Raw genomic sequence first — 27,666 nt, forward strand, 5'->3', positions numbered from 1 at the left:
ATGTTTAATAAATATAATTGCAAGTGAATTACGTAATGCTTTAGTATATCTGAATAAGCAATTAATGATTGTAAACACACGTGCGTTGTGTGACGTCACCTGTGCGACAAGGAATCTGCGACGAAACTAACCACCACGCGTAACCAGAAATATGACAAGCTCAGACTTTAATGATAAAATTACTTGTGAAAATGCACTTTTAAAAATGTAATTCGTATTTAGGAATGTTATTGAGTAACTTCCGGATACTGCGAGAGAACAAATGGAAGCGACGGACATGTAAGCAGCTCAATGTTTTGGTATGCTTGTCTTTCACAACTTTGTACGTCATGAAAATCATTAAACATTAAATTGACGACTTTATATCACACTATATAGTTAATGTAGCGAGAACCGAGCAGTGTGGATATTGTTTTTCTCTTTTCTGAGTCGTATGTTAATTGTGTGTGTGGCGAAGAAGCAGGAAGTTTGCTCCTTTTTGGTATTTTTATGGGGGTTTAACTCGTATAAAATGTTGTACTTCATGTGATATAACTTTGAATTAATTAAGAAAATACAAGGTAGTAGTGTAGGGCAGGATTAGAAATGATAAAAATTATAGTGGCGAAAAAGCTCCAAGTGTGTTACAACTAGCATAAAAAAACCCACAGGTGCAATTTTGCTCTCATTAAAAACACCTGAAGGTTTAAGAATGAAATGCATTTTATAGCTTACGACTTGGCCTCTTAACATACTTTTTTTTAATGAGCGAATTTGTCTGATGCAGTGAAAGCCCCCAACCGTCTCCTTTTATCATAATTGTCATTTGAAGAAAAAAAAATCCAATAAATTGTTTCATAAACAGAAATAGTAATTCCTAATGATGGCGTAGATAGAGTTGAAGGTCAAAGTGCAAATGAGAGAACTCGGGTGAAGATCCTCACCATGAAATTTAGGCAGGCACTTTTAGTGGAGGAAAAAAAGTGTGAGATAAACTGCTTCAAATCTGTGTTTTCAGCTGTCAGACATGACGAAAATGTGGGTTGAGGACGAAAACGAGCGCTTGTGCTGCTGCGAGTACGTCAACAGACATGGCGAGCGTAGCCACGTGGCGGCCTGCTGCTGCGACTGCGAAGACCTGGACGACGCCTGCGACAGGTGCGGCGGAAAACACCGGCAAATCGCTTCAAATATGACAAAACATTTTATCATCAAATCTACACATATCTCTCAATTTATGCTACCACGGCTCATTGAGTGTCAATTCTATTTGCATTCACTTCAATGAGAAATAGTCTATCATATGAAGGTCGAAACCAAGGTGACTGTATTAATAGTCTATGGATAATCATGACATGCTTACCAGTTAGGGTGAAATGATAATGTGAAGACATTCAATATGAAGAGGGGCAATTATTATTCATGTGCCTGTGAAAAGCAATTATTAACACTTAGAACTCAGGGACAGAATGGGGCGTTTTGATGATACTTTATGAGCTCCCTATAAAGAGTGCGATTTTTGGACATGATTATCGGCGGGCAACTCGGCGGCCGTTTTATGATGGGGTCTCCGTTTCGTTTCCTCAAGGATTCTGCTTCAGTGCAGCCTTTAAAACTTGTGTCACTCATAACTCAAGGAAGAACTGTTTGCACTGAAATTGAGGTTGGAATTCCCAGCATGCCTCACATGGCATTTTGTTAAAAGTTAATAAATCGGTAAAAAGGAAAACTACTGACCTTTTTTTAGATTTTTGTTTTTTCCAATGATAATTAGAATTTAAATCTGGTGTCCATACTATGTACACATCAAATCTTGATCTACATAAGCCAAAATGTGATGTCCACAGAGACAGACACTGGGCTTTCTTTTTTTTCTTATTTTTTAAAGGTCCAAAAATATTATTTTCTCACATATAAGCCGTATTAGTGTAAAAAAATATGACTGACATTGCCCAAATGTTTTGCCCCTGATTAAAAAAAATACATTTATGCTGTTTTCAGGTTTTTCAAGCAGGAGTCTCAGAATCCCGGGTCTATGTCCCGCGTGGTCGCTGACATCAGCGACCGAGTCCGCGTCCCCTGGTTGAAGGGTGGCGCCCGCAAAGTGGACTTGACTATCATCCCCCCGCTGGTCCTCCTCCCGGCGATGTTACACCTGGCTGCGTTCCACTTCTTGCTCGGCACGGCGGTCCTGATCGCTATGCCGATTTCGTTGCTGTGGTACTACTACTTCACCCACCGCAAAAAAGCCCGGAATAGGTTCTTCCTCAGCTTGGCGCTTTTCTCCTTGGCCTACATGTACTATTTGTTCGTGGCCGAAGTCGTGCCGCACGGGGGTGTCGGCACCGTGGAGGTCGGCATGGTAACCGCCGGCCTTTTGGTCACCTCGCTCAGTCTGGCTAACACTAAGAGAGGCCCTGGCTTTGTGGAGGCGGACCAAGAGTCGGTTCCACTTCTCCCAGAAGAAGCGGAACGATCGCAAGGATCGGAGATCGGACGAAAGAACTGGTGTTCGGTCTGCCGGGTGGTCCGGCCCCCCAGGGCGGGACATTGTCGGATATGCGGGATCTGCGTCCTTCGCCATGACCACCACTGCGTTTGGTGGGTTCTTGTAAACTTGCCACAACATTACATGCCCATTCATTCTGATTTAGTGTATTTTGAGTTGCTCAATTGCCCTCCATCTAAAAGTGAGTGTTGTCGTTTCAGGATTGACAGCTGCGTGGGCAGCGCTAACCACCGCAGCTTCCTGTTGACGCTCATCTTCTTCCTGTCCACGGCCTTCTCCGGCATCTTCCTGGTTTTGCGGAGCGTCTGTCCGGAGCAAAACGTCCTCACCGCCTTGTTCTACTGCCCAGGAGTTTACAAGGAATACCGGTAACAAACACCAAACTTAATGAATTAACAGAGGACAGGTGTCCAACTTGTGGCTCATGGGCCTGATTTAGCCCACCACATCATTTTTGTGGCCCACTAAATCATCTTGTTTCTCGATAAAATACAATTTAAATAGCTTTTCTGTAGTCCTAAAGGAAATATCATGGATTATAGAACGTTGGCGTGTTCTTTTTAGCGCCGCCCTGTGCTTCACGTGCGCCTGGTACTGCACCGTGGTGTCCTTGGGCCTGCTACATTTGTTGCTGACGCAGCTGCTCAACATCAGCCGCAACATGACCGAGCGTGAGGCGCGCGCCGCCGTCAGGGAGCGCACCGGACGCCGGGCCCCGTGGGGCCACGCCGGCGTCCACTCGCGAGGCCTGCGCGCCAACTGGCTGGAGTTTTGGAGCGGGGCAGACCGACAGAAAGACGGGTGAGCTTGCCTGGCGGAGCTGTTCCCCTTTTGGCCACCGGGAGACAGCCTGGTGCCTTGCAAAGTGTGGGTTCCGCTTGTTTGGATTCATCTGGAGTGCCATGGTGATTTACTTTAGACATTCATTTCAAATCCTTGACATCTGCGCATTGTCCAGCTTTTTAGAAAGCAACCCAGTCAATATTAGCAGATTTCTGCCCTTTCATGAAAGGAATCCAACTCTTAATTCGCACTACCTCTTGAGGAAAATGCCTCTTGAGGTCGATGTTAGGGATATTTCATTAATATCTTATTTCACACCCACCAGCCTCCCATTTTTGACTTTGAATGTAGCCAGTTGATGTAACCTTGACTGTCAATGGCGCCATCCTCATCTATCACTCGCCTCCTTGACGTTTTCTCAACGAGCGTCGTCTTTTGTTTCTCCTTTAGTGCCAACTGCGGAGCGGAGGCGACCAGCGAGGCGTGCGAGTCATTCATTTCAACGTCCGATTCGACGGCCGTCCCGCCGTAAGGCGCTTCCCTAACTCAAAAACCTAAGGTAGTCAAGACCAATATTTTCCTGAAGTAGGCAGGTATCAATATACTATGTGTATTCAAGAAGTTCTGGCTTTCAATGTGTGAAGTGGGCAAGTTCATTTTAATTTTTTGGCTTGGAGAAATGCATTGAGAAATACGAATACACGCATTTTATTTCAGCGAGAAACAAGTCGGGTTACATTATTTACTTTCACACAAAATGACGCAATGTGCCCGATCTGGGTTTGGTTTAAAAACCAAAAAAATGGATGGGCTTAAAACAAAAAATGTAATTTTCAAATCGGCACACTATTTTCAAACTCAACAGAATTTTTGGTTTTAATTTAAGCCTCAGAATTACTAGTTTTTTTCCCTTTTTTAGCAATAAATGATTGACAAGGCATCCGCGAGTGTGTCCGCCGCTGGGCATTTTCACAAACGACGTGACCAAAAACTGGGCAGCACCTCAGTCACTTTCCTACAAAGCCTCTCCCTCCGCTCCTCGCGTTCCCGTTCCTTTCGCTGCACCAACGGAAGCAGCTTCCAGGCCCGCAAGCATCGGCGTAGCGCCGCTCTGAAGTCAGACACAAAAGAAAGAGGAAAAAAAAGCTGTCAGAAACTAAAGCGTTCCGCCGCATTGACGAAACCTTAATGAGATTTCACGTTACGGGGTCGACCGTCCACGGGCAATGACGGCTTTTACTGCCGTTTAGAGGCTTCATTTAGAGGAAGATTTAGTCAATTTTTACGGCGTTTGAGTTTTTCCTTAACTCTGACTCGACTGTATTGTCTGATAAATATTAGGAATTTTTTAGATTGAAACCGATTTCAACCGAACAAAAACAATCACAAATCCCTTTTTTGTTACAAATCAGTTGTGCAGTACTAAAATAATGTTGCCAATACATGGTTTACAAGATGTATTTTATATGAATAAACTTATAATGCAAAAAAAAGTATGTCAACCGGTGTAATGAATTGAGCTATTTTAGTTGTGATTTCTTGACTTTATTTGCTTTTGCTTAACATTTGTCTTTTTTTTCCTGCTAGATTTGTTCCCAGTGTAAATAAATATATATATATATATATATATATATATATATATATATATATATATATATATATATATATATATATATATATATATATATATATATGGGTGGGGGACTTTTAGCTTATAGATATATTATGAAATATGTTGTACTTATGGACTATTTTTTCACTTATCTTAACTCCACAGAAAGTAAAGTGAAATCCAATTTGACTGGCTGGCCGGCATCAATCAAAAGTTTTTACTTTTGCCAAATCCAACAACTTATTCATTTTCACATCCAGTTTGAAGCCCCTTTAAAATTTGGTCTGTTCTTTTCTTCCTAACTGAGCGAACTTTCCAATCCAGCAGGGGATTAAATAATTCACTCCGACTCTACACGGCTTCGTTTTATGCAAATACAGTTAATCAAAATACATTGTGATGATGGCGTACAGCCAGCAGCAAAATATTCCACGTGCTTCCCGACCTAATTGACCGCTTAGGAGCCCCGAACCGCTTAAGCAAAGAAATGAATTTTTCATCCAAACTCTCATTTATCATCATCTGGAAGGTGACGCTTATTGCCTTTGCGACTAACTCCAAACTTCACCAAGTTCCAGGTGAATGGCGCCGGTTCCTGACCTGTTGTCGTGCTCCTGGGCCAGCGACTGATGTTCCGACTCCAGTCGCTTTTGCTGGCGGGCGTGGTCCAGCAGAGCCAGTAGGAACCTCCTCTGCATGTGGGCGCGACAGAAAACGTGGGCCTGCGCCTCCTGAAGTAGACGCAGTTCTCCCAGCTGTCATGGAGGTAACAAAATAATCAAAATATGGAACATTTTATAATCTAATGAGGTCCGTTTGAGATTCTCTTCATCCAAAAACAAGCATGCATGCTATTTTTGGAGTGAATGAGAACAAGAACTGTCGGTCATTTGTACTCCGAGTTGTGCAAAATAGTATCAATAAAAAAAATTCAAAGTAAGATTCAAAATAGAGAAAAAAAGAGTACAATTCACTATTTGGTTTTTCATTTTTAGATTCAAAATTGAGAAAAAAGAGTACTAATGTTGGAATAATGATTCAAACCTTTTAAATCATTATTAGTAATATTTAATTAAAAAAGGAAAAACATCTTTCAACAAACTCTGCCTACAACTTGCAAGGAGATGCAATGTGACACCGTCTTAGTCCCCAGTGCATTCTGACGAGCGGCATACTCTTCGGTTCATTTAGCGGCACATAACCAAAACATTCAAAGGTAATCTGATTTAAACAATTGCCATTGAAAGAAAAACACCTGCGTAAGAATTTGCAGTATAAGCATAATAATTTCTTTATAAGGTAAACTGCCGGTGTCCCAGACAAAACAATTTATGAGTCCTTCGTAGATCTCCCAGTAAACAGTCCTTGGAGGGTGAGGTGTTATGTCAACAAGCTGGAGCCAGCAGGGTGACCTCGAGTTTGTCCCAGTCTTATACAAAAGTAATTAAAATGCCTTATTACTTATTAAAAATGCTTACAACACATATAGAATATTCCATAATAATTCTAACAACTATACACTTTGGTTTTTCATTTTTAGATTCAAAATAGAGAAAAAAAGAGTACTATATACTCCAGTTTTTCATTTTTAGATTCAAAATAAAGAAATAAGAGTACTATACACTGGTTTTTCATTTTTAAATTCAAAATAGAGAAAAAAAGAGTACTATACACTTTGGTCTTTCATTTTTGACTTTTAAAAAGAAAGTGTTTCAAATGAGAAAATATTTCCAGTTTTTTTTTAATTAAACAAATGTATAAAAAAAGAATAATTCCCTTTAGTGGTTTTGATTAAAAAGGTAAATCACAAAAATGTCGTTTTTCTTGCTTTTTAACATCGTGCCCTTCGAGGCAAAGTTGAGTCTGACCCCCCTACTTGTTCTTCATCTCTTGAGACCAATAAAATCCCCTCCAGAAAATACGATTCCCCCCATAGCCTGATTTATACCCCAAAATCCATGCTATACTTCTACTCAAAATAGCCATCTAATGTATCAAAGCTCACTAAATTGTGTACACAATGCGTACGTGCCCCCCGACTACCTTCATTTTACCCTCATCCCTTGGCGTCTAATGCTTCCTAGTGTGGAGTAAAGTGATAAAGGCTGAACTTGTATTAACCAGAAATCCCAGGCAGAGCTTATTTTCTCACACGGGCAACATAATAAGGAACGCCGGCAGAGTGGAGATTAGTCACTGCCAGGGGATGGACTGCTGCTCTTCTAATTGAGTGTCTGCTGTTTGTGTTTGTCTGTGTGTGTGTGTGTGCGTACTTTTTTCCAGTAGCGCAAACTCTGCCGCAGCAGGTGTCGATGGTGCAGTCGGTCAGCGCAAGCTTCCTTCTTGGACGAGGCCTTTCTCGCCGTCCGGCGCCATCGCTGGAGGCATCGCCACTGGAGGGTGTTCGAGTGATGACTCTCGGCGAGCTAAGGTATTGACATTAGGATACAACGCCACTTTTTACATGCTATATTTAAGGATAAAATCATTCACATATGTCAAACGTAAGACCCACAGAACATACAAGTTTTTTTGTTGTAGTTTAACTTGCAAGCAAACTGTTCAAGATCGTAAAAAAAATAATTTAATTCACTCCACACCAATCTGGCGCCCTGCTCATCCTCAATAACAATCAAATATGAATTATCCAGAAATAAGATTTTCCCTAGAAGTCAAGTTAAAAAATTCAATAACATTTTTAATCGCGTGCAGACAGGCGACTCAACGGGCTTTTTTAGACGCCCGCTATGATTATCTGCAATCATGTTGCTAATCCTCCTAAACATGGAGTCGACTTTGAAGAGTAACTAAAACGCATCACTTGTTTGCCTCCGAGCTGGCGAGTGCACATGTTTCGTGTCCGTCAAATTGATGCGCTGTGGAATTGGGGCTCGGAGGTCAGACATTTTCTGATGTAGTTAAAGTAGTAAAGGGTTAGTGGACTGTCAATCAAAAACAAAATCCAAATTGGGAAGATTACCTCCGCGTTGATCTTAGCGAGCTCCATCAGTCGTTTCCACTGCGCCAGGCCTCGGTGACGTAGTAGTTTTCTGTCGTAGTGTTGACGAGCCCGATCGTAGAGTTGCTGCTGCAGTTTCATCTGCCTCAGTTTCTCGTCTTCCCTCTGCGTAGCAAGAAATGGGGAATCCCCTGATCTGAACCCAATGGAGACCAGACTGGCATCTCACCATCCTGGCCAGCTTCCTCTCTTTGGTCAACTGGGCTTTTTCCAGCTCCTCCATCTTTAGCTTTTTCGCTTCGGCAGCCTTCTCCTCGGCCTTTTTCTCCTCTTCCTTTACTTTCTTCAGTTCCTCGGTTTGCTTCTTTCGCTCGGCGCGGAAGCGGGCTCGCTCTTCCATGGCTACCGACCAAAAGAACATTCGTCAAACGGCAGCGTCTTGCAAATTTTCTGAGCCGGGGTACCACCTGAGATGATCGGGCACGTCGGCGGCGCCAGCGGATTTTGCCGCGGAGACCCCTCAGGTTGGCCAGCTTCTGTTGTCGCGCTGCAAAGGAAATTTGGCCTAATATTGAAGGTCCATAAATGAGGATAAAAAACGTAATTTCTGTCCCACCTTGGCTGAGGCGTGACCATGGTCGCCATGACCTTCTCCCGCTTGAGCCTGGCGATCTCCTCTTGCTGCTCCTTGAGCCGCTGCTTTTGCTTCATGATGATCTTCTTCTGGGCCTCGTTGCGGTTCTTAAAGCAGCTTCCGTACGTTGACTTGGCCTCGCTTGATTCGACGCCGCCTTCGCCCCGGTCTGCGTCGTCGTCTATTTGTCGGTCCTCCGCGGCCGTTTGCGTTTCCTTGCAATGGCGGGAGCGCACCCGGACGGCCACCGTGGTTGGACGATACCGCATCTTGCTGGCCTTTTTGGGATTATCCTACAGGGCACAACAATCATTTGCATTTGGAACAGTTTGGGGAAAGCCCCATACTTGCTTTTGCGTGAAAACAGCTCATCTAAAAGTAAATCCAGTCCGCCATAACGTCCGCAGTACAACAATCTCCATGTACACCATCACTCCTCCATTACTTTGCCAGACCTTTTGAACCCAGACCGCCTCCAGCATCCACTGATAACTGGGGTAAACCCGATTACGAGCGTTAGCCTTCACGTTGACCTCAACACCGAGAAACTTCATCTTTCATTCGCCGCATCCTCGCGTCCCCCGAGCTCTGTTCCACTATCCTTCCACCTCTTATTTCCTATACCGAAGCTATATTATCGTCCCGACCTCAATATACGCCGCTCACCTCATAAGCTTCCTTGAGAGTCGGCGGGGAAAAGGGGGGTTGTTTTTTTTTTGCAGGTGACGCACTTGGGTCATCCGCCAAAAGGGCAAAATTGTTTGGACAAAATTCCCATTACAGTCAGTTTGTGAGGAACCCGTACCTTGGCCGCGCTCTCGGGCAGGTCTCTCGCCGGCGTCTCCGGGGGTTTAAACACGCCCGTCATGGCGGCGCTGATCAAGGCGTCCATTTTGCGCCGAGTTTCCTCCTGCTGGGCCAGCAGCTCGCGTTCCTCGCGCTCTTGCCGGCACCAAAGCTGCCATTCGCGAAAGCATCGCCCCAGCAGACGCTTGCGGTCGCTTTCTTCGGCCAGGTGGAGTTGTCTGCGGGGGTTTAACGCGTGGATTTACTAGGGGATATTTCTACGCTATTAAAAAAAATTGTGAAGTATCAGTTGTTATGTTTGGGGGGGGAACGATAACTGTAAAACGCAGATACAAATTGTTTAAGTGCTTCAGTAAGCATATATTTTATGGTAGAGTTTTGCAGGGTTTTTACATGTAAAAATGTATGGTAGAAAAAAAATATGTATATGGTCTTGATAGTAATGGTTTTCTGTTATTAGACAGTAAACTTTTTTTATGCGCAGTATTTTCCTCTAAATGTAACAGTTTTTTTAATAGTCCTGATAGAAATCATCAAATCATTCTTGTGCCTGTTTTCAGTGCGGAGATCCTCTCCGGTTTTGGAAACCTCTCGCTGGTTCCTTTTGGCCCACAAGATGGTTCGCCACGCCCGCCAACCCTGAAGCAGCCTCCTCCAGTCGTAGAGCGCTTTGGCTTTCCCCATTCGCAGCCGTTGCTCCATCACCGCCGAGTACCATCGGGCGAAATGCCTTTGAAGACACTATCAAGTCAAGAATGAATATCCAGCGGATGTCCACAAAGTCATGCCCGGTAAGTAACCTTCAGGTTTCGTAGGTGTACAAAGAGTTCGACTTTGTTTTTTTGAGGCCGTTCCGTCTTTTCCTCTGCCGTCGGTTGCATTGTGGGAGGTGGAGAAGGTGGCTGGAGTGTCAAGGCAGAATCTTGACCTTCTAGTCTTTCCCTTAAAGTCAAACATTGCGTGGGTGGGCGGAAAAACATTCTCATGTCAATATGACATTAGTTACGTGTTGTCATGTACAAACTATTTTGTAAGAGATTGGATAAAATGGGAATAATTGCCTGTTCGATTCACGACAGGGTTGATTGGCAACGTTAATATGTTACGATCTCCACAGTAATAGTACTGTTGAAATCCCTATTCCGAAAGACGGAGTGGGTCCTTGATTTATTGATTTTTTATCTCCACGGATACTTCATACTAGCATCCTGCGTCATCCGATTTCAATCATTTCCTGTAGTTTCATGTTTTTTTGTCCTAATAACGTCAAACTCTTTTGAGTTTCACAGAGTGTTGTTATGAGCTTTAACCTTACCGTTTCATGGTCAAACACAATGTACTACGGTATTGTTGTACTACCTTTGTCGAAGGCGCATTTCCAAGCCTTTTCTCTCTTCCCTCTGCCTCCGCATCCTCACAATCTCCTGCCGCACCATCTCATGTTGCCTCTTCTTGGCCTCCACTCTCTTTTTCTCCTCCAACTCCATCTCCCGCTTCTTTTTGGCGTCCTCCGCTGAGGCTCTATTCTCACGCACCTTTTGAAGATTAAAAAATGCAGGATATAACAAGGAAATAACAATGAACTACATTTTACCTGTAGTTACATCCAACGACAGTAAAAACCACAGTACGTAGCACTTTCAGAGTGGCAGTCAAACGTGCTGACTACTGAGCTAATAGCCGATTTTATTAGAGTAGTTATTAAAAAAATTGTCTAAACATTTTTACGGCATATGTACCTGCTGGTGACGCAACTCCATGGTGACAACAGGATCTGCAAAGTTTCTGTTGGTTCTTATGCCATCCAATGCTAGCTTCTCCACCATCCGTCCCGGCAACACTTTCTGCTCCTTCAGGTCTTGCAAAAAGTTGTTCACGGCATGGTGTTCCTCTTCCTCCACCAAGTGGTCGTACAGATCTGAATCGGATTGACATTGAATTGACCAATCTCGGTTGGACGAACTCGCTAAACGTTTTACCATTGAAGTTGTCATAGTTGAAGTCAGGTGTCGGCGCTGGCGGCGGCGTGGCCGGGCTCCCCTTCTCGGATGTCATGCCTCCCATTTCCAGCTCGGGATTCCACGTTACGTCCAGCCAGTCTCCCAATAGGGCCTGAGCTGTGACACACATTCTTTTGACACCACATTTTGAGTTTTTCTTCATACCCTACCTTCAGTGTAGGCCTCGTCATGATCATTCATCTGTTCCCAGCTGCTCAGGGCCGCAGCCAGCCGTTTGCTTCCCGTCTTGGCTCTCTTGGGGAAGAAGACCTCAGACATTGCGAACTCTGAGGCCTTCTCCACTTGCTGACAGAATGAAAAATTAGCAAATGGCAGGGTCGCCATCTGATGTAAATAGTCTTCCTGCTTATGGAGTTGTAATAGCCTCCAGCTCAATGAGCATTCCCAACAGAGGGAATGTTTGTTACAGTGCTAAACAGATGCCGAGGCAGAAAACATAATCAAGCTGCACAATGAGTGCTGCCCACCTTTCTCCAGTGATCGATGTCCACTTTGTTCCCATGCTTCTGGAATAGAGCAAGAACAAATCTAGTGTAAGCACCTTGAGCGATTGCAAATGACCTCTTTCACAAAGTAGCATCAGCCAACATCCAACAGCCAGTACCAGCAAAGAAATAAAGGAGGGAACATACCTTAGATTGTGATAGTTTTACTGAGCCAATCTTCCCAATGATCTGCTTAGACCTCAATAAGTGAGATCTAGGATAAGGTAGTGCCGCCATCTTCTACAGAGATAATATAATATATAACATGTTAATAATGTCTTTGAAATGCAGTCGGTAGTGCCTACATAAGGACTTTTATGATAATAAAAAAAGTAACGCGAGGATTCTGGGTAATGTAGTCCTCCTGCATGTTTTGCCGTAACTGAAATGTAATGGTGGACTCTGTTTTCCACAATGCATTTGTATGTTTAGAGCGTCTTTCTGGTAACCTTAGCAACTCCCTAAGCATCACAAAATGGAAACGAAACACATTAAAACGAAATAAAACTCAATTTATTTAGGAAATATTATATCGTGGGACTCGCACAAGTGTTAAAAGAACGGTAATATTTTTTTAGATTACGCGAGTTGCCGAAGTCCCTTGGTGATGACGTTGCAACGACGCGACTTGTAGTTTCCTCGTGCGCAGTAGTGCTAAATGTGCTGTAAATCGCTAATTCTTCAAATAACTCCAGCGATTCCTTGCAAGTACTGACTATATGTTTATTTTCTTCTGGCTAAACATTTTAGGGGTTTGATAGCATTCCGCAAATAGATATCGGTGCAGAAGACCGCAGGTTACTACTAGCTAAGTTGCCAATTCACGTGCTTGTTGGTTGTTGGCAGGATGAAACTCGAGTTATCTCGGGTTCTCCAGGGAGGAAGCCGCTTAGGTGTACTCAAAGGGCTCGGCAGGACGGGACAACACTCCCTGGAGGTACCGGGATGTCTCTTGTACTCACGCTGCGGTACCGTTCCTCACCTCACCCACGATACGCTTCACACCTTGGACAGGCTTCCATCTGTCACACAAGTCTCACTGGACCATTTGTAAGACCTGCAGCTATACATTGTAGGTACAGATGTTTTACTGTGAATTTATCATCTATTCTGCTTTTCCTACAGAGCAGAGCACAAGGAAGTGTTGGAAGATTTCAAGGATGGATTTAAAAAGTTTGCAGGTATTTGGAGGGGAGCAAATTTGGGTTCAAACAATAGTTAAATTACGTTAATTTACGTTAATGCTTGTGTAATGATCGTTAATATTCAAAAGTGAGTAGAGACGCATTTTGTATTCTGAAAAGGAACCACGATTTAATGTAAAGTGTGAAGACACTCATCTCTATCCTGACATTGACATTATTACGTTGATATTATCACATACATAACATTTACCTACCTTGAGAATGCCGTTGTTACAACTGTCAGTTTTTATCTCTCCCGTGGAAAGAGCAAGTGTGCTCTCTCTATATGATGATATCGGGGGAAAAATGCAAAGCACTCAAGAGGAAAAAAATGAATCTTGTTTCAACTGTAATTTCCTATTTGTAGGGGTGTGCATCCGTCATGTCAGAATAATTCCATCGGAAAACTTGCTGTGCTGCTGTAAAGTAATAGCAGGTGTCATGGGTAAAAGATGGACGTCTTTAAGACAAAGGGAAACTTAATTTTGACGGATAGCTTGGTAATGCTCGCAAACAGTAATTCTGTATCGCAGCACCATTTCTTTTGAATCCAATTTTGTGACCTTAAATTGCCCGTTCTCGTGCCCACTTGCTGCATCCCAAGCAACTAGTTAATGATCCGGGTTAACAAGTGTCATATTGTGAAGTTAAAATGAGCACGATTTGACCTTCAACCTGGAGGCTGATTCACTCCCATATCGAGGACCTCTGCAAATTACCATTCCAAATCTCATTATCTCGTGTACCGTGTATTATTTATAGAAATGCCCCGCAAGATTGACCTCATCAACATTGCTTTACGAAGGTAAATGCGCTTGCGAAGTTGCAAGCTTTTCCCTCCTCGGGCGTCTGAAGTGGAATTGTTAGTGTTGCTTTTTATAAGGACATCAAGAGATTATGTTTCTGTGACATTTTTGCCCCGCCAAATTTGTGAGTCATTTTTATTTTGCTGACCTTTTGTCCTCCGCAGGTCTTCATGACACAGTCTTGTTTTGCTCGCTGCATGACCCCGCGAGCCGCAGCCCCACCGGCTACACAACCAACAAGGTTAGAAAGTCTTTTATTTTTATTTTTTGTTCGTTGCCTGTTATCTTTTTCTCCAGTTCAGCTTATGAGTGTTTGTTTGTGATAGATTTAAATAGATCTATTCAAGAGTAGATATTTTATTTTGACAGAAGAGCAATAGGATTTGAAGGTTTTGTAATTGGTACACAGTCGATCTTTTGGTCGTCGGTCTTTTGGTCGCCGGTCTTTTGGTCGCCCGTTGTCGCGGTCTGGGCGACCAAAAGACCGGCGACCAAAAGACCGCACACGTTGTAATGAGTGATTACTGTACGTATTTGAAATTATTAAGCATCATAACAATTGGAATAGACATTGTGGCCGATCTTTAGACAGTGTCCGTGTGGGGAAGCGGTGGGCGTATCGAGCTGACGGCAGCCAAGTTCATGGACCTGCAGAAGCTGGTTCGGCCCGACTGCTACGTCAGCATGGCCGACGGCGAGACCTGGCAGGACAACACCTCCCGCAAGCGGGTCCGCAAGTCTGTGGAGCGGACCCTCGCCCATTTGGACGAGTGTCTGCTGGTGCACCAAAAGTCGCAGGTGGGGCAGAGTTGTCCTTTTTTTGAATCCCGTAGGAGCGTTGGCAAATGATGTTCTATTTTGAGAGAATCACGTCACAAACTGTCGCCAGGAGCTGAATGAAGCGGCGCTGTTTGGCGCGGTGGAGGGCGGCGATGTCCTGGAGGAAAGGGTGCGCTCGGCGAGAGAGACGGCCAAGCGGCCCGTGGCGGGTTTCTGCCTGGACGGCCTCCAGACGGGCCGCGTGGAAGCCGCTATGAGGAGTCAGATCATCGCCGCCGTCATCGGGGAGCTGCCCGAGGAGAAACCCAGGTGAGCCCTGCTCATTTTCTCATGGGACGAATATATAGATTAAAAGAAGAAAAGAGGTGATGACCCTGTTGGCTACGCTGGAAATTGTTCATTAATAATGGGAAAGATCTCAAGTTGCTCCAACACATGCTTTTAAAAAAAGTATATTGACTTTAGACATCAGAAACTGGCTGAATTTTTTAAAATGGGTTTCAGCGTCTGCCTTTGAAAATCCCATATTGGCTGACCTCTAGATAAAAAGATTGTCATTTTAACCCTGTCTATATTTGTTTATTATCTGTTAAAAACAAGTGACTCCTGCCTCCTCCACTCAATAAACTATTCTTCTTTATTGATGGCTAGTGAAAGCCTCTCTACCGCATGCTCTCCACAGTCTTTCATTAGCACAGCGTGATTGGCAGCACAACACAATTGAGTCTAACATCAGAGGCATTTACCGGCAAACCCGTGGGTTCAGAGAGTCCATTTATTTTTCCAGCTAGTTGTTTCACGTAACCTCTTTCTGTCTTGAGAGTTAAGGACTGTTTAGCTTCTTCTGAAAGTGGCGTTAATAATCCAATATAACTGTCACCAATCCAATCAATTACTCCCCTGCCACACTTGCCACCACCGGCGTACAGTACATTAAATCGTCTAATCAGGGGTGTCCAAACGTTTTTAAAAAATTCAAAAGACCCTAACCCTAAGGCCAACTTGAAATCCTTCCTTAGATAGACAATCAGGTTAAAAAAAACAACAGTTTTTAAAATGTATTTTTAGTATTAACTTTAAATCAATTGGCGTCAATGGTAGTTAGACATGTCTACTCAATAGCAGTTTTCAAAGTTGAAATGGATTTGATGTCTATACCTCTCAATGGAAGTGAATGAGTTAAGGGGTAGAAGCAACAAAATAATCCACTTGTATAAAAATAATCCAAAATATATACTTTTTTTACACTAGTGAAAAGATTCTACAGATTTCTACTTTTTCTTTTAACTTGATGTCAGGTGTAGACACCTCATCTAATAGTGAGTCGGTGGCTATCTCCATCTAGCGTTAAAGAACTGCAATCTAGGCTGAACTGAGGCTTCTTGTGCTGACCACATTCAATGATATTTTTTTCATTGGTTATGGACTAGTACAAATGCGCAGAATGCCGCAGATTGGACACTTCTGGTCTACATAAAAAAACGCCAACTAAAGAGCTCTCCGCGTAAGACCCATCTATTCCCTAATCGTCTCAAGGGGGGGATTCTCAGGAATACAAAGTCAACGTAGTCTTTTTTTTCTGATTTATTGTGAGGTAAGCAAGAGACCTCTCATCAGGTTCAGAGAGATACCTGCGCTACGGCATCGGCACAGCGTCTGCCTCGAATGCTAAATCATCCTCGACCTTGACGCCTGCAGCCAGTTATCTGCCGGCTCAGAGGGAATGTGTAGAACACTCTTCTGCTGACAGTGTAGAGAAATGCTGCTCGTGGGTTTAGATCCTTTCAATGCAGCGTGGGTTTCTTTTTGGTGTGAAGTGATAGCGATGAAAGAAAATGACATTCTCATCATATTGAAGCTTGAGGAAGCTGGGAATGGAAAGATTGTGATATATTCTACTCATTGGCGATTTAGTATAATATCTTATGAAAATGGTGTTACACTTTTGTGTAAGTAAAGGCAGTTATGATTTAATGTGTAAATGTATTTCTTTTTTTAGATCTTTTGGTCAAATGATGGGCGAAAGTTGATTTTTTTTTTGGAAAATTGTTTACCATCAGAGTTGTTAGAATTTCATGAGAAAAAACTGACAGTGAAGTGGAAATATTATGAGAGTATCACACAAGAAAAAAAATGTGGAGTAATGAAGTACTTGAACAAAATAAGTATTTTTTAAACAAAATGAATTCCACTTCTTTGATGCATTTATTAGCCATGACGGTTGATGGTTTTTTTCCGCTTCTTTCCCAGACTTGTGCAGGGTGTGGGCCGACCCGACGAAGTTCTGGCGTGTGTGGAGGGCGGCGTGGACCTGTTTGAGGGCTTCTTCCCCTTTCTGGTCACCGAGCGAGGCTGCGCTCTATGCTTCCACTTTGACATTGCGAACGACCCAGAGAGTTGTGATCCAACGACCCCTTCAGGTGGGAGGACTTTTCTAACATATATTTTAATGAACTACTTGGCGTTTTTTTTTTGGGGAGGCATTTTCTGTTTAAATAGAGAAAAAAAACATTCAACATCTGTCTTGCTTGTTCTGGTTCTAACCGGATAATGCCAGACAAAGACGCCCACCACACTGCAGACTCCACATTTTAGTGGTAAAATGACCCTTTTATTTTCCTCGGGCGGTATGACCTGCTTAGCTAAAATATCATCGCCCCTCACTCCCTCCACACACTAGCACCGGATCCAAAAAGGAGGACAAAAGGTTAAAAGCAAATCTGTGACATTTGTAATTTTGCTCCGCTGACAAATCTGATTTATTTTTAGCTAGCAAAATCAAGCAAGTAAACCTATAAAGAAAGTTTGCACGTGAACGATTGGACGCACAAACGGAGGCCATTAGGGAAAATAGTTACTTGTGTTGTTTTTAATGCAGTTGCGGTTAAAATTTTGACCAAGGCCCAATTTTCTACTTTCTTTACCTAGAATTTCATGCAGTTCAATTTCTCATTACACTGTGAAATGTAAGTACAGGATGAACAACTCAAATTTAATTCCGTGGGAAATTTATATTAAAAAAAGGTTGCCATTGACAGTGATTTTGAGCAAATGCTCCCTACTAGCTTTTCCAAATAAAATGCATTGGGCATTAGACATGTGAAAAAGTGAAAGTATTTTTTAAAATTGCAAAAAAATAGGGACTTTTCTAACATTTCTGTAACAGATCCTCATTCCTGAGGTACTTCTGAGAGATGTGTTCATTTTCAGGACCTCCAAATCTTGTGGGGCGACGCTATGAAAAACAGAGGAACGCATACAGTATGCAAAATAATGAGGCTGGTATGTCAATAGGCCAGACTCGAGATTTTTCCTAGCTAATGTTCATAGATTTTAGAGTCCCCTACAGTATGGTGACTTTACGAAAATTAGATCTTGAGATAATGACATGGAAAATATGATCAGCGCAAAGTCGAGAAACTTACGCAGATGATGAACCGTCGTCATCCTTTCATTTAAAAATAATTGGAAGGAAGGAAAAAAAATGGCACGACGAGTAAATCAATGGTAGGTAGCGACGCTCGTCCTCCCAAGTGGGAAGCTTAACAAGTGTTATGACAAGGAGCCCGTCCGCTTCATTAAAAAGTTGCGTTAAACTTGCCCCAGTCGTGTCAAGATGGTGCAAATCGATACGCTGCTGGGTAGCAGAGAGCAGGCCCGGCTGGTGTTAAACAGGAATTCCCGGTCCCCCTCCGACCAATTACGAGCGCTCGCCAGGGGCCTAGGGGCACGGGACATAGCGGCGCGTATGCTAATGGTTCTCCGCGTGCTCCCCATCTTCTCATTTTATCTTTTCATCATTTCGTCAGGGCTCGCTCAATGTGATGTCGCTCTCGCTTTGTGCCGCCTTCAAGAGCGTTGGACCCTATAGAGAGATTTAGCGCTATATAAAAGTCAAATCAAATATAAATATCTAATTGAGTTATTTTGTGTCTTCTTTTTTTTAATCTTTCTTTGTCAATTAAAAGGACAAACGTCAGTGGTATTTTCAGTTCTGAAAATTTTAATGTACCGTGTATTTCCTAATATTTTCTCATTTTGTAGTCCTGAATTAAGCAAACTGATCTAGTTTCTTGTTAATCTAGGATCGTGGCAAACATCTTATCTTGCTTTGGAAATGAATGGTCGACACAAAGTTTTTGGTTCCAGTAAAATGTGAATATAGCGATAAATGATGTGATTCACATATGAACCAATTGGGCGATGAGTCGCAAAAGATTATCGGTAATCAGTCGATTATGATCCAAATTCACAAATAAACATTCCCTCAAATGGATTGTCAATGGCAACTATTGAGTATAATGACATTCTCCTCTATCAATAATTAGAATGATGCACTATTTGGGTCATGTTGATATTGAAAATGTTATAGGATTTATCTCACCGCGAGGTGGCATTTCAAACAATGGAGAAACTCTTCATCGACTGTAAGTGTGGAATCCATCCGCCCACCGTTAATTGTCAGCTATTGATATCGTCGTACATCACTGCCTTCTTTCACGCTTGACTCCTTTAACCGAGCTCACTTTGCGGCAAAGATAAGTAAAAGTTTTCGGTATAACCGTGACACGGTCGGTATTGATCGAAATAAATAAGAAGGGCCAGCGAGTCAGCAACTCTCGACTTTTGCTCACACTAAATAATGCTGCTTCTTCTACTTCTACTAAATCAGTTTGGAAGACTTGGTTATGTTCATAGTGACTTTAAATTATTCACATTTCAAGTTTATATTTCACTGGTCCATGAAAAAAAAGTGGCTAAGGCTGGATTTCACACTGCAGTGGTTATTTTCATGTACATCTTAGTGTATGTATGTGCTTATATATATATATATATATATATATATATATATATATATTTATATATATATATTTATATATATATATATGTGTGTGTAGGTATGTATATATGTGTATGTACACGTGTGTGTGTATATATATATATATATTTCAGCAACACACTTATTTATTTATATATTTATTCATGTATTTATTTATTAACTTACTTTCTACCTACCTATTTCTGTCTGAAATGTCTTTTGCTGTGTCTGTATTCTCACCCTATTGCTACTGCGACAACGAAATTTCCCGAATACGGGATGAATGAAGTTATCCAATCCCATCCAATGTACAGTTGAAGTTAGGTATCTGATAGGAGTGCTTGAAAAATACAAATATTAGAAAAGTCCCAGATCCGATCATGTGATCTGAAATTGGACCCGATTACGTCGCTTTTGCTTTTACAGTTAATGCATACAAAATATTTAGTTCCCTAGTTACTTCAATAAATGTTTCACATTCACACAACCGATATTTTTAACTCACTCAATACCGAGCTAGTTTGTTAAATTACAGCTCGTGTAAAACGGGTTAAATGATGTTACTTTTGGACATTGTGTAGATGTGGTGGCTAATGAGTTGATAGTGAGAATTAACGAAGTACGTGTTTGCGTTTTAACAGAGGACAGGGCGGAGAAACCCAACGGCGAGGACGATCCGACGCGCGTGACGCCTTTTGAGATGGATCTCAAAGACAAAAGGTACGTGGCAAAGAAATGATCGATCGCAATTCCTCCGATCTCACGACGCGGACTGACCAGGTACCGCGACGACCTCCGACCCCTGGTGGACGGTTGCGGCTGCTACTGCTGCCGGAATCACCAGAGGGCGTACGTGCACCACCTGCTGGCGACCAATGAGCTGCTGGCGGGGGTGTTGCTCACGCTCCACAACACGGCCCACTACCTGGCCTTCTTCGCGGCCCTCCGAGAAGCACTGGCCGCCGATAAAGTCCATCTGCTGAAAAGGCGGGTCCTGGGTCGGGCGAAAAACTAACGCGTAAGTGGGGATGGAACCAGATAGAAGAGATCAATTGAGCGTGGCGAAGAGGTTTTTCCGCGGACAATCGGTCCGCTTCTTTTGTCACGGATCAGCAGATTGCCTCTGCCGCGGAAGCAATCAAAAAGTCTGATCTTCTTTCTTTGCTTTCGGCGAAGTCCAAACAAGGCAACTTAGTCCACGATCTCTCTACTGAGTTAAAAAAAAAACCAAATGACATCTTTTATTTTGTGTTTTGACTGCGCGTGGTGCTCCTTTCTCATTTTTTCGGGAGATTTTAATGGATCTCACGGCTTGAAATAAATGTTTGTAGACTGGTGTTTTGAATCAAGTGTTTCACAAAAGATGAAAAACAAACAAACACTTTATTCAGTTATCACCAGTCGGTGAAGTATCGTGTCATGGAAAATCAGCTTTTAACCAATTTTCTTTGTGCATTCGCTTTTTTCCTTTGGTAGGATTGTGCAGCAACACCATAACCAAACTGTGAAACTTTGTTAAGAGGCCTGGGAAAGGGCCAATGGGGAAAAACCCAGGAAATTTAGACGCACAGCCAGGATTTTTCCAAGCACATTTCCCCTTGACAGATTAAAATTTAAAGTCAAACAAAGAGGTGAGTTGTTCTAAAAGCTATTAATGTAAAATTATTGTGATCATTGAGTTGTTTTATAACCCTAATCTAAAAAAAACTGTCAAATTATAGTTACTTATGGGTTTCCACCAAAAAGCCAGAAAAGCCTGGCAACCCGGCAGGCTTATAAAGTACTGGGGGAAACCCTCGGTTTCAAATATTTAAAAACATGCTAATTGCTACCTGTACTATATCTGAAAGTTTTAGGCGTTCTTTTATATTACACCCAACGTTTATGGGTATAAAGTTTTGACATTTTTTTCAGTAGTTATTCTGTGATATAAAAGTCAAATTAATATTTAAGATGGCCAAATTGCATATTTTCCCGATTGACAGGTTTTCCTTTTGTATTTTTTATTCTTTTTTTGCCATAGAAAATTAATGTCAACATTGCAAAATATCCCTTGTTTTCTAATTTTCTATCATAAAGGAAAAATGTCCCTTTAAAATAATATAACAAATTCACGCATCGGAATCAGGTCATTGCAGTTTTCAGATTATCTCGTGTCAAGTTTGTGCAATAAATCTTTGACATTTTGTGTAACTTTTCAGTTGAAAAAGCACAAATGTCAAGAGTTGGCGGTATAGATGTGGCGCCGTTGCCGTTCCACTTTGAGATTGTGACAAATAGATGCTCAATCTGATTACTAAGAAAATATCATATTAAATGGGTCAATCAGTAAGCATATTCAAGGGGAGCACATTAGTTGGCCACCATGATTTATGTTTTTTTACAATATGCTTGCTTTATGGGTTTTTCACGTGCAGACAAAGTGATCATTGTGAGTCATGCACAGTTCAGAATGATCAAATAGGCTTTTCTATTTTTGTAATCTAAAAATCTGACATTTTAACAATTTTCTCAGTCAATAAAGAATGACTTGCTTCATTCGTTGAAGTCCGAGGGCCTCAACTTCCTAGTTTGTTTGTAATCATACTAAGAATCTCCTACTAAATTTCCTCAAATTTGTGACATGGAAAAGAGTTCAATGAAAGTCATAATTTAGCGTTATTAATCGTCGTTTGACCTCGTTTTTTGTACCTGGGCATCAAATCCATCTTTGTCACAGACCTTATTGTTGTTTATCTTAAGAGACATTGTCCTAAAAAAATTTTTTTGTACTTCTAATAGAAAAGATACGCATTTATTTTTTGTTCTTAGAATTAAAAAGGTAAGTCGTATCATTTTTGCAAAATGTTTTTTGGGGAAATTGTATTTATTGTCTATTTTTTTTGTACAACCTTTTATTTTTTAATTTAAAAAAAGTACTTCAGATTAAATATTCTCCATTTTTTGAAAACAATTTTATTTTTATTATATTTAAATAACAAAATGAGAACTATTTGACATTTTTATTTTAAAAAAATTGTAACAAAAGGTGGGAAAACTAGTATATACTCTGTTATCATTCATTAAATACTTTAGAAACCTAAAATGTTAGTGAGAATGAAATAAATACTACTTCCAAGGAAGTAATGTAAAGTTTGACACCCATGTTTTAGTACACTAGGTTCATGTCCGTAATTCAGATTATTGATTTAAAATGGGATTTTTTTTAATCATTTGAAACTCTTATGTATGGTCACGTAAATTCCGAACGCCCCATTTATGGATCAAAATCACTCCTATTTTTAAATAGTTGGTGCTCGCTCTTACACTCTTGCAGACTTTATTTTTTTCTTTCTTTATTTTTTATCTAAGAGAAGGTTATGTGAAGGTTTGAGCTGACAGCTGAGACAGTGGTGCTGCAGAGAAAGGGATGAAGATAAGATAAAGACGCCGGTCCTTTTTTTTTTTTCGAAGCCCCCCCCGGCTTTGAGTTTGGCGACAAGTGGATTCTCAACTGTATTAATACCTATATGAAGAGAAGCGTTGACCTATCAAAGGTTGTTTTGTTCCAACGTTTGAATGTCCTTGCGTCGATCGACGTCAGTGTGGGGAGGGGTTTTTGATGCAATTCTCCGAAATTAGCCAGTAAAAATACACATTGGGATGTGGGATTTTTCAAAGACGCAATGGTTAGACTTGTATTGAGGAACAAGAATTGGCACTTTTTTAAAAAAACTTATACTTAAAAAATTGCAGGGACTCTTTTTTAATTATTTTTTTTACGTAAATAGCAAGAACTGAGGAATCGTGTTGGATTGTTGTCTTGTGTTTTGCCCAAAGGCTAAAGGTTCCGCTTTTTATGCATGCTGCCTTATTCAGAACACTGTGTCCACTTTGGGGAATTTGTTGAAAAAGTGAGACGAATTTGAGAAGCAAAGAGAAGCGTTTCTGTTTTTCTCACTTTTTGTTGTTGCTGGTGTCCTTCTCCATTGAAGTTGTTTGCTCGCAGGCAGGCGTGGAGGTTGAAGTTGAAGCAAAGGTCACCCGCCGGCGTTGGTTCTCGTAGGACACTAGACAGATGAAAGAAAAGGCCATGCGCATTTAACCTTTTTTTCTCAATGGGAATGCATTATCACCCGTATTGTGTAGCGTAGACGATAGCGTCGCAATCTAGATCGGCGTTGGGAATCGGATGGATGTTATCCTTACAGTCTGCACGATATCGCAATTTTTATTTCGGTTTTCTATCATTCTGCGCGTAAACAGCGGTCTTAAGGAAAAAAATGTCTTTTGGTGGCGGTAATGATAGCTTGCGAGAGTCGGTCACTCACCCGTGGGGTGGGATCATCAACAAGGAGGCTGACATCAAGGAAGCGTGATTGCAAGGGTGGGAGAGCGTTGACGAGCCAACGGCGCCGTCCTGATGAAACGGCGTTGCTGGAAAGCATCGCCGCTTCTTCACACTGATGACTCCGCTGGGGGAAAGTAGACATCAGAGGAAATTGGAGGGAAATCATACAGGGCCAAATTGCTGTGCATTTTCTAGCTTTATTGACAAAACATCAAACAGATTGGCTCAGATTTTTCGTTTTTTGGGGGGACGGTTGTCAGTACAACTCTCTAGCCTTATTTTGGAAACTACAGTAGCTGTAGGTCGTCTACTATTACTTGGATTTTAACCATGTGGCGTATTGAGATTGTCATGATAAAGGTAATTGTGGGTAGTCATAGCGTACATATTGTAATACACGTCATTTATTTTATTTTGGGGGAATAATAATACCAATAGGCGTCATGCTGTATTGTAGTTAGTATTTCAATGATGCCGTACCAAGGAAGATATACATTTTGATATTTTAACAGGGGTGGTGAACATGTGGCTCGAGAGCCACATTCTGCTCTTTCTTAGCATATTTTGTATTTACTGTTTCTCTTATTTTTATTCTCTCTTAAAGCACTCATTCATCAGGGCCCATTAAAACAAATACGTAATACATTATATTTAAAATAGATTAGATTTTTTTATGCTGCTCTTTGACCCTCACAGTTTAAAATTTTGGCTCTTTGTGTCCAACTTGTTTGCCATTCCTGTATTATAATATCTCAGATTTGATCATAAGCATAAATAATATAATTATTCTTGGTAAAACACCCTCTAAGACTCAAACCTACCAAAACAAAATCTATCAAACAATCAATTGCAAGCTAATGTTTAAAAAAAAGTATCATACCTGAAACACTTCAGATAAAATGGCATTTTTTTAGAGAATTATTTTAATTTTAATTATAAATGACACATTAGCATTCTTGAAATAATACATATATTCAATAACAAAACTCTAAGAGCAGGTCTACCTTTATATTTTGTTATGTCAGATTTTTATTTTTTTTGTCCCTCCTCAAAATGATAGACTTTCTAGAAATAAGATCAGACAGCACATAGAATCCATCTGAATGGAATAGAATCCTCCAAAGATTTGCCGCTAGTCCCTCGCCTCACGCAGCCCCCAAATAATCCCATTCTTCCATCCGCGCGCGTCACCCCGAGTGGCATGTTTTGAAAATTTATTATGAATGAAGGAGTCAAACTCCGATGTCAGCGCACCCGCGCCTCGGGGCCCGTTGATGAGAAAAGGCCGGCGAGGTAAAAGGGCGGCATGCGGGGGTGGTGAAAAGCGTGGGTGAGACCAGCGTGCGCCAAGGCTTTGCATTAGTTTGCTAGTGCACGTACGCGTCTATACGTTCATTTCAAATGCATAGAATGGGCTGCCAGAATACCCATGGCCAATCACTTTACCCGCATTCAGTGCGTTTGTGCAATATTTGCTGCACCTTGCTTGTTAGGTCAACAATAGGTTGATAAAATGTTGTGTTTTTTTATCCAAATTAGCAACATGGACGTGATAGGTGAAGAAAATGCCTAGTCCTTGTTAGAAAGCAATGGAAAGATGTAATATAATACAAAAACACCAAGTATTTGATTGAATTAGATTGAAAATCAAATTTAAAAAATCATTTTTTTAGTTAAAAATATTTTCTATTGAATTTTGCGCAAAATAAATGAAACGCATGCAATCTTGTTTTTTTTGCCATTTGATAATTGTTTGAAAATTTAAATATACAAAAAAATTCTATAACGCCACCCACCAAAACAAAATTATTAAACAATTCCATTTTGCAACATTTTTTTGAGAATTATTTTTATTTAACTTGAAAATGACACATTAGCATTCTTGAAACAATACATATATTCAATAACAAAACTTTCAATGTTAAAACTGTCAGTCGTATACTTTATATTTATTTCAAATGAACTAAAATGATTGTCATATTTAATCCTTGAAAAAAGTCACATCTAGCGCACGATAAGTACAATACAATATTGCAATAATATAACAATTAGAATACGTAATACAATATAGCATCATGGACTTCATATGTAATATTTCGAGAGTTCTACCGAGTTGATTGTCATTCCGTGAGGATTCTCAGTCATCTTGATTATCGCGATAATTGTGCCACTATCGTTTCATAACTACTTATTACACCCCACTATAATTATTTTTGCTCTGGGCCACTCGGCTGCCTTGACAAGCAATTAGTTGTTCCGACAGCGTGTCTGGAGACGGTCGAACTTTGACAATCGCTTCTTGTGTCGGAAAGTGAAGACCTTTTAAGGCTTTTAAAAATAGATATTTTGGTGTTTATGTCTGATTTTTATCGGCGAGGTTCATGTCTTATTCATCCAGAAATTAGATACACTGTCTGGGCTCTTTGGAAACGTGGGAAAAACTCTCCATACTGGAAGACAAAACATCTATTTATTCATATCAGGCAGTACGCCACAGGTGTCAAAGTGGCGGTCCGGGGGCCAAATCTGGCCCGCCACATCATTTTGTGCGGCCCGAGAAGGTAAATCATGAGTGGTGACTTTCTGTTCTAAGATCAAATTCAAATGAAGATTATAGATGTATATTATATTTCCTGATTTGCCACCTTTTAAATCAATAAGTACAATTTTTAAATCCAGTTTATTTCTTTTTGTGTTTTTAGTTAAAAAGCATTTTGTAAAATCTAAATATAAATATTTTCTGTTTTCCACTTTATTATTGAACAAAAAATATTTGTTTTCCTTTTGAAATGAAAAACAAATGATTAAAAGACGTTTTCCCTCACTAAGAAAAAAAAGCTTGTTTTAGATCTATAAAAAACCACAATATTTAGGGCTTTTGATCCGAGTTAAAAAAAAAAAAAAAAATATTATATCCAACATTACACCCACATGAAATCGAGTTGACCTTAAAGCACCCCGCGAACCAACCTGAGTTTGCCACGCTTGCGCTACACCAAAACATCTCCTGCCTCACATCAAATATTGACAGTGGTCCACTGATGTGATGGGCTATCGCCATGGCAACACCAAACCCAGCCCGATTTATTTTAAAACTCGGGCAGAAGTCAAAAGCGTGATCAGCTGCGTTTTTAAGCTCGAGGCGCTTCCATAAAACAAAACAAAACAGAAACAATCTTTTCTGTTTGATTATTTTGACGCAACCAAAGCCACTCAAGTTCACTTCAAAAAAAGACACAGTCATTTTGGGCTATTTTTTACAACCCTTGAGACAGCTGATTGTTTTTTTGGTGTCTGCTTTTCAGCTGTGACGACGATGATGTTTGCGGCCCAGCTGGGATGGGCGGAGGACAGACGCCGCGGGGACCAAAACAACAGCTGGGTGACATGGGACGATGCTTATTGCGGGATGTAATGTCCCGGGAAAATAAATGGTAAGTGTTGAAATTTACAGTAAAATAGAATTCACACGGCGTCTATTAAAGTATTTTTGATCAAAGTCAGCAAAATCCCAATCAAGTCTCTTAAGAACGATGCGGATAATAGAAAGCGATAATCATCGTACCCGAACAAAAGCGGTCGTGGTAGGCGTATCATGCTTATCAGGGTTTACCGTCTGCATATTGATTAAGTAGAAAGTAAAAAGGTATATACTGCTCCATTCAATTCTGTAGCCAACGTCACTTCATGAAATCACTTGATTAACCCGGTAGGTCGTTTTTATCACGCTAGAGATAAAGCTGCAATTTGCGTCAAGTTGAAAACAAGCTACATTCAGTAAAAAAGTCTACAAAAACAAATGTTACGTACGGGGACGTTATTAGTTTTCGCAGTGGACTGAAAAGGTCTCCAAAGTGTCTTGCTCGGAAGATTGGTCGGCCTCGTGAGAAGGCGAAAGTTGTCCACTTGTGACACCTTCCATGATTCAATTACCAGGTTGGCGCCGGGAAACAAGATG

General features: G+C 41.2%; 3 protein-coding genes across 6 annotated transcripts; 2 read left to right on the forward strand and 1 right to left on the reverse strand.

The window, feature by feature from the left end:
- The first annotated feature begins 109 nt into the window (after positions 1–109).
- zdhhc23b (zDHHC palmitoyltransferase 23b) lies at positions 110–4,759 on the forward strand. The gene is made up of 6 exons (XM_077624680.1): positions 110–299; positions 998–1,137; positions 1,981–2,580; positions 2,689–2,856; positions 3,053–3,289; positions 3,722–4,759. The coding sequence occupies exons 1-6, from the start codon at positions 225–227 to the stop codon at positions 3,801–3,803; spliced, it is 1,302 nt and encodes a 433-aa protein (XP_077480806.1). The 5' UTR covers positions 110–224; the 3' UTR covers positions 3,804–4,759.
- Positions 3,917–12,084, reverse strand: ccdc191 (coiled-coil domain containing 191). Its single transcript, XM_077624679.1, has 16 exons — positions 11,937–12,084; positions 11,772–11,810; positions 11,454–11,589; positions 11,263–11,400; positions 11,023–11,201; positions 10,643–10,818; positions 10,084–10,225; positions 9,834–10,024; positions 9,282–9,501; positions 8,459–8,769; positions 8,310–8,389; positions 8,072–8,244; positions 7,864–8,007; positions 7,157–7,309; positions 5,484–5,638; positions 3,917–4,382 (listed from the first exon to the last, which is right to left on the reverse strand). The coding sequence occupies exons 1-16, from the start codon at positions 12,024–12,026 to the stop codon at positions 4,241–4,243; spliced, it is 2,469 nt and encodes an 822-aa protein (XP_077480805.1). The 5' UTR covers positions 12,027–12,084; the 3' UTR covers positions 3,917–4,240.
- Positions 5,457–27,143, forward strand: qtrt2 (queuine tRNA-ribosyltransferase accessory subunit 2). 4 transcript variants are annotated; one of them, XR_013305947.1, is made up of 13 exons: positions 5,457–5,649; positions 7,167–7,314; positions 9,844–10,074; positions 12,636–12,839; positions 12,915–12,970; positions 13,944–14,020; positions 14,368–14,577; positions 14,669–14,868; positions 16,810–16,979; positions 20,020–20,098; positions 20,159–20,396; positions 20,855–21,009; positions 27,014–27,143. XR_013305947.1 is itself a non-coding variant. In XM_077624678.1 (10 exons), the coding sequence occupies exons 1-9, from the start codon at positions 12,448–12,450 to the stop codon at positions 20,391–20,393; spliced, it is 1,281 nt and encodes a 426-aa protein (XP_077480804.1). In that variant the 5' UTR covers positions 12,405–12,447; the 3' UTR covers positions 20,394–20,396; positions 20,855–21,078. The 4 variants fall into 4 exon arrangements, 1 of the variants encoding a protein (XP_077480804.1); XR_013305948.1 differs by lacking the exons at positions 5,457–5,649; positions 7,167–7,314; positions 9,844–10,074 and adding an exon at positions 12,402–12,493; XR_013305945.1 differs by lacking the exons at positions 5,457–5,649; positions 7,167–7,314; positions 9,844–10,074 and adding an exon at positions 12,405–12,497.
- Positions 27,144–27,666: the final 523 nt, after the last annotated feature.

This window comes from Stigmatopora argus, chromosome 17, assembly GCF_051989625.1.
Source record: "Stigmatopora argus isolate UIUO_Sarg chromosome 17, RoL_Sarg_1.0, whole genome shotgun sequence".
Lineage (NCBI taxonomy): Eukaryota > Metazoa > Chordata > Actinopteri > Syngnathiformes > Syngnathidae > Stigmatopora > Stigmatopora argus.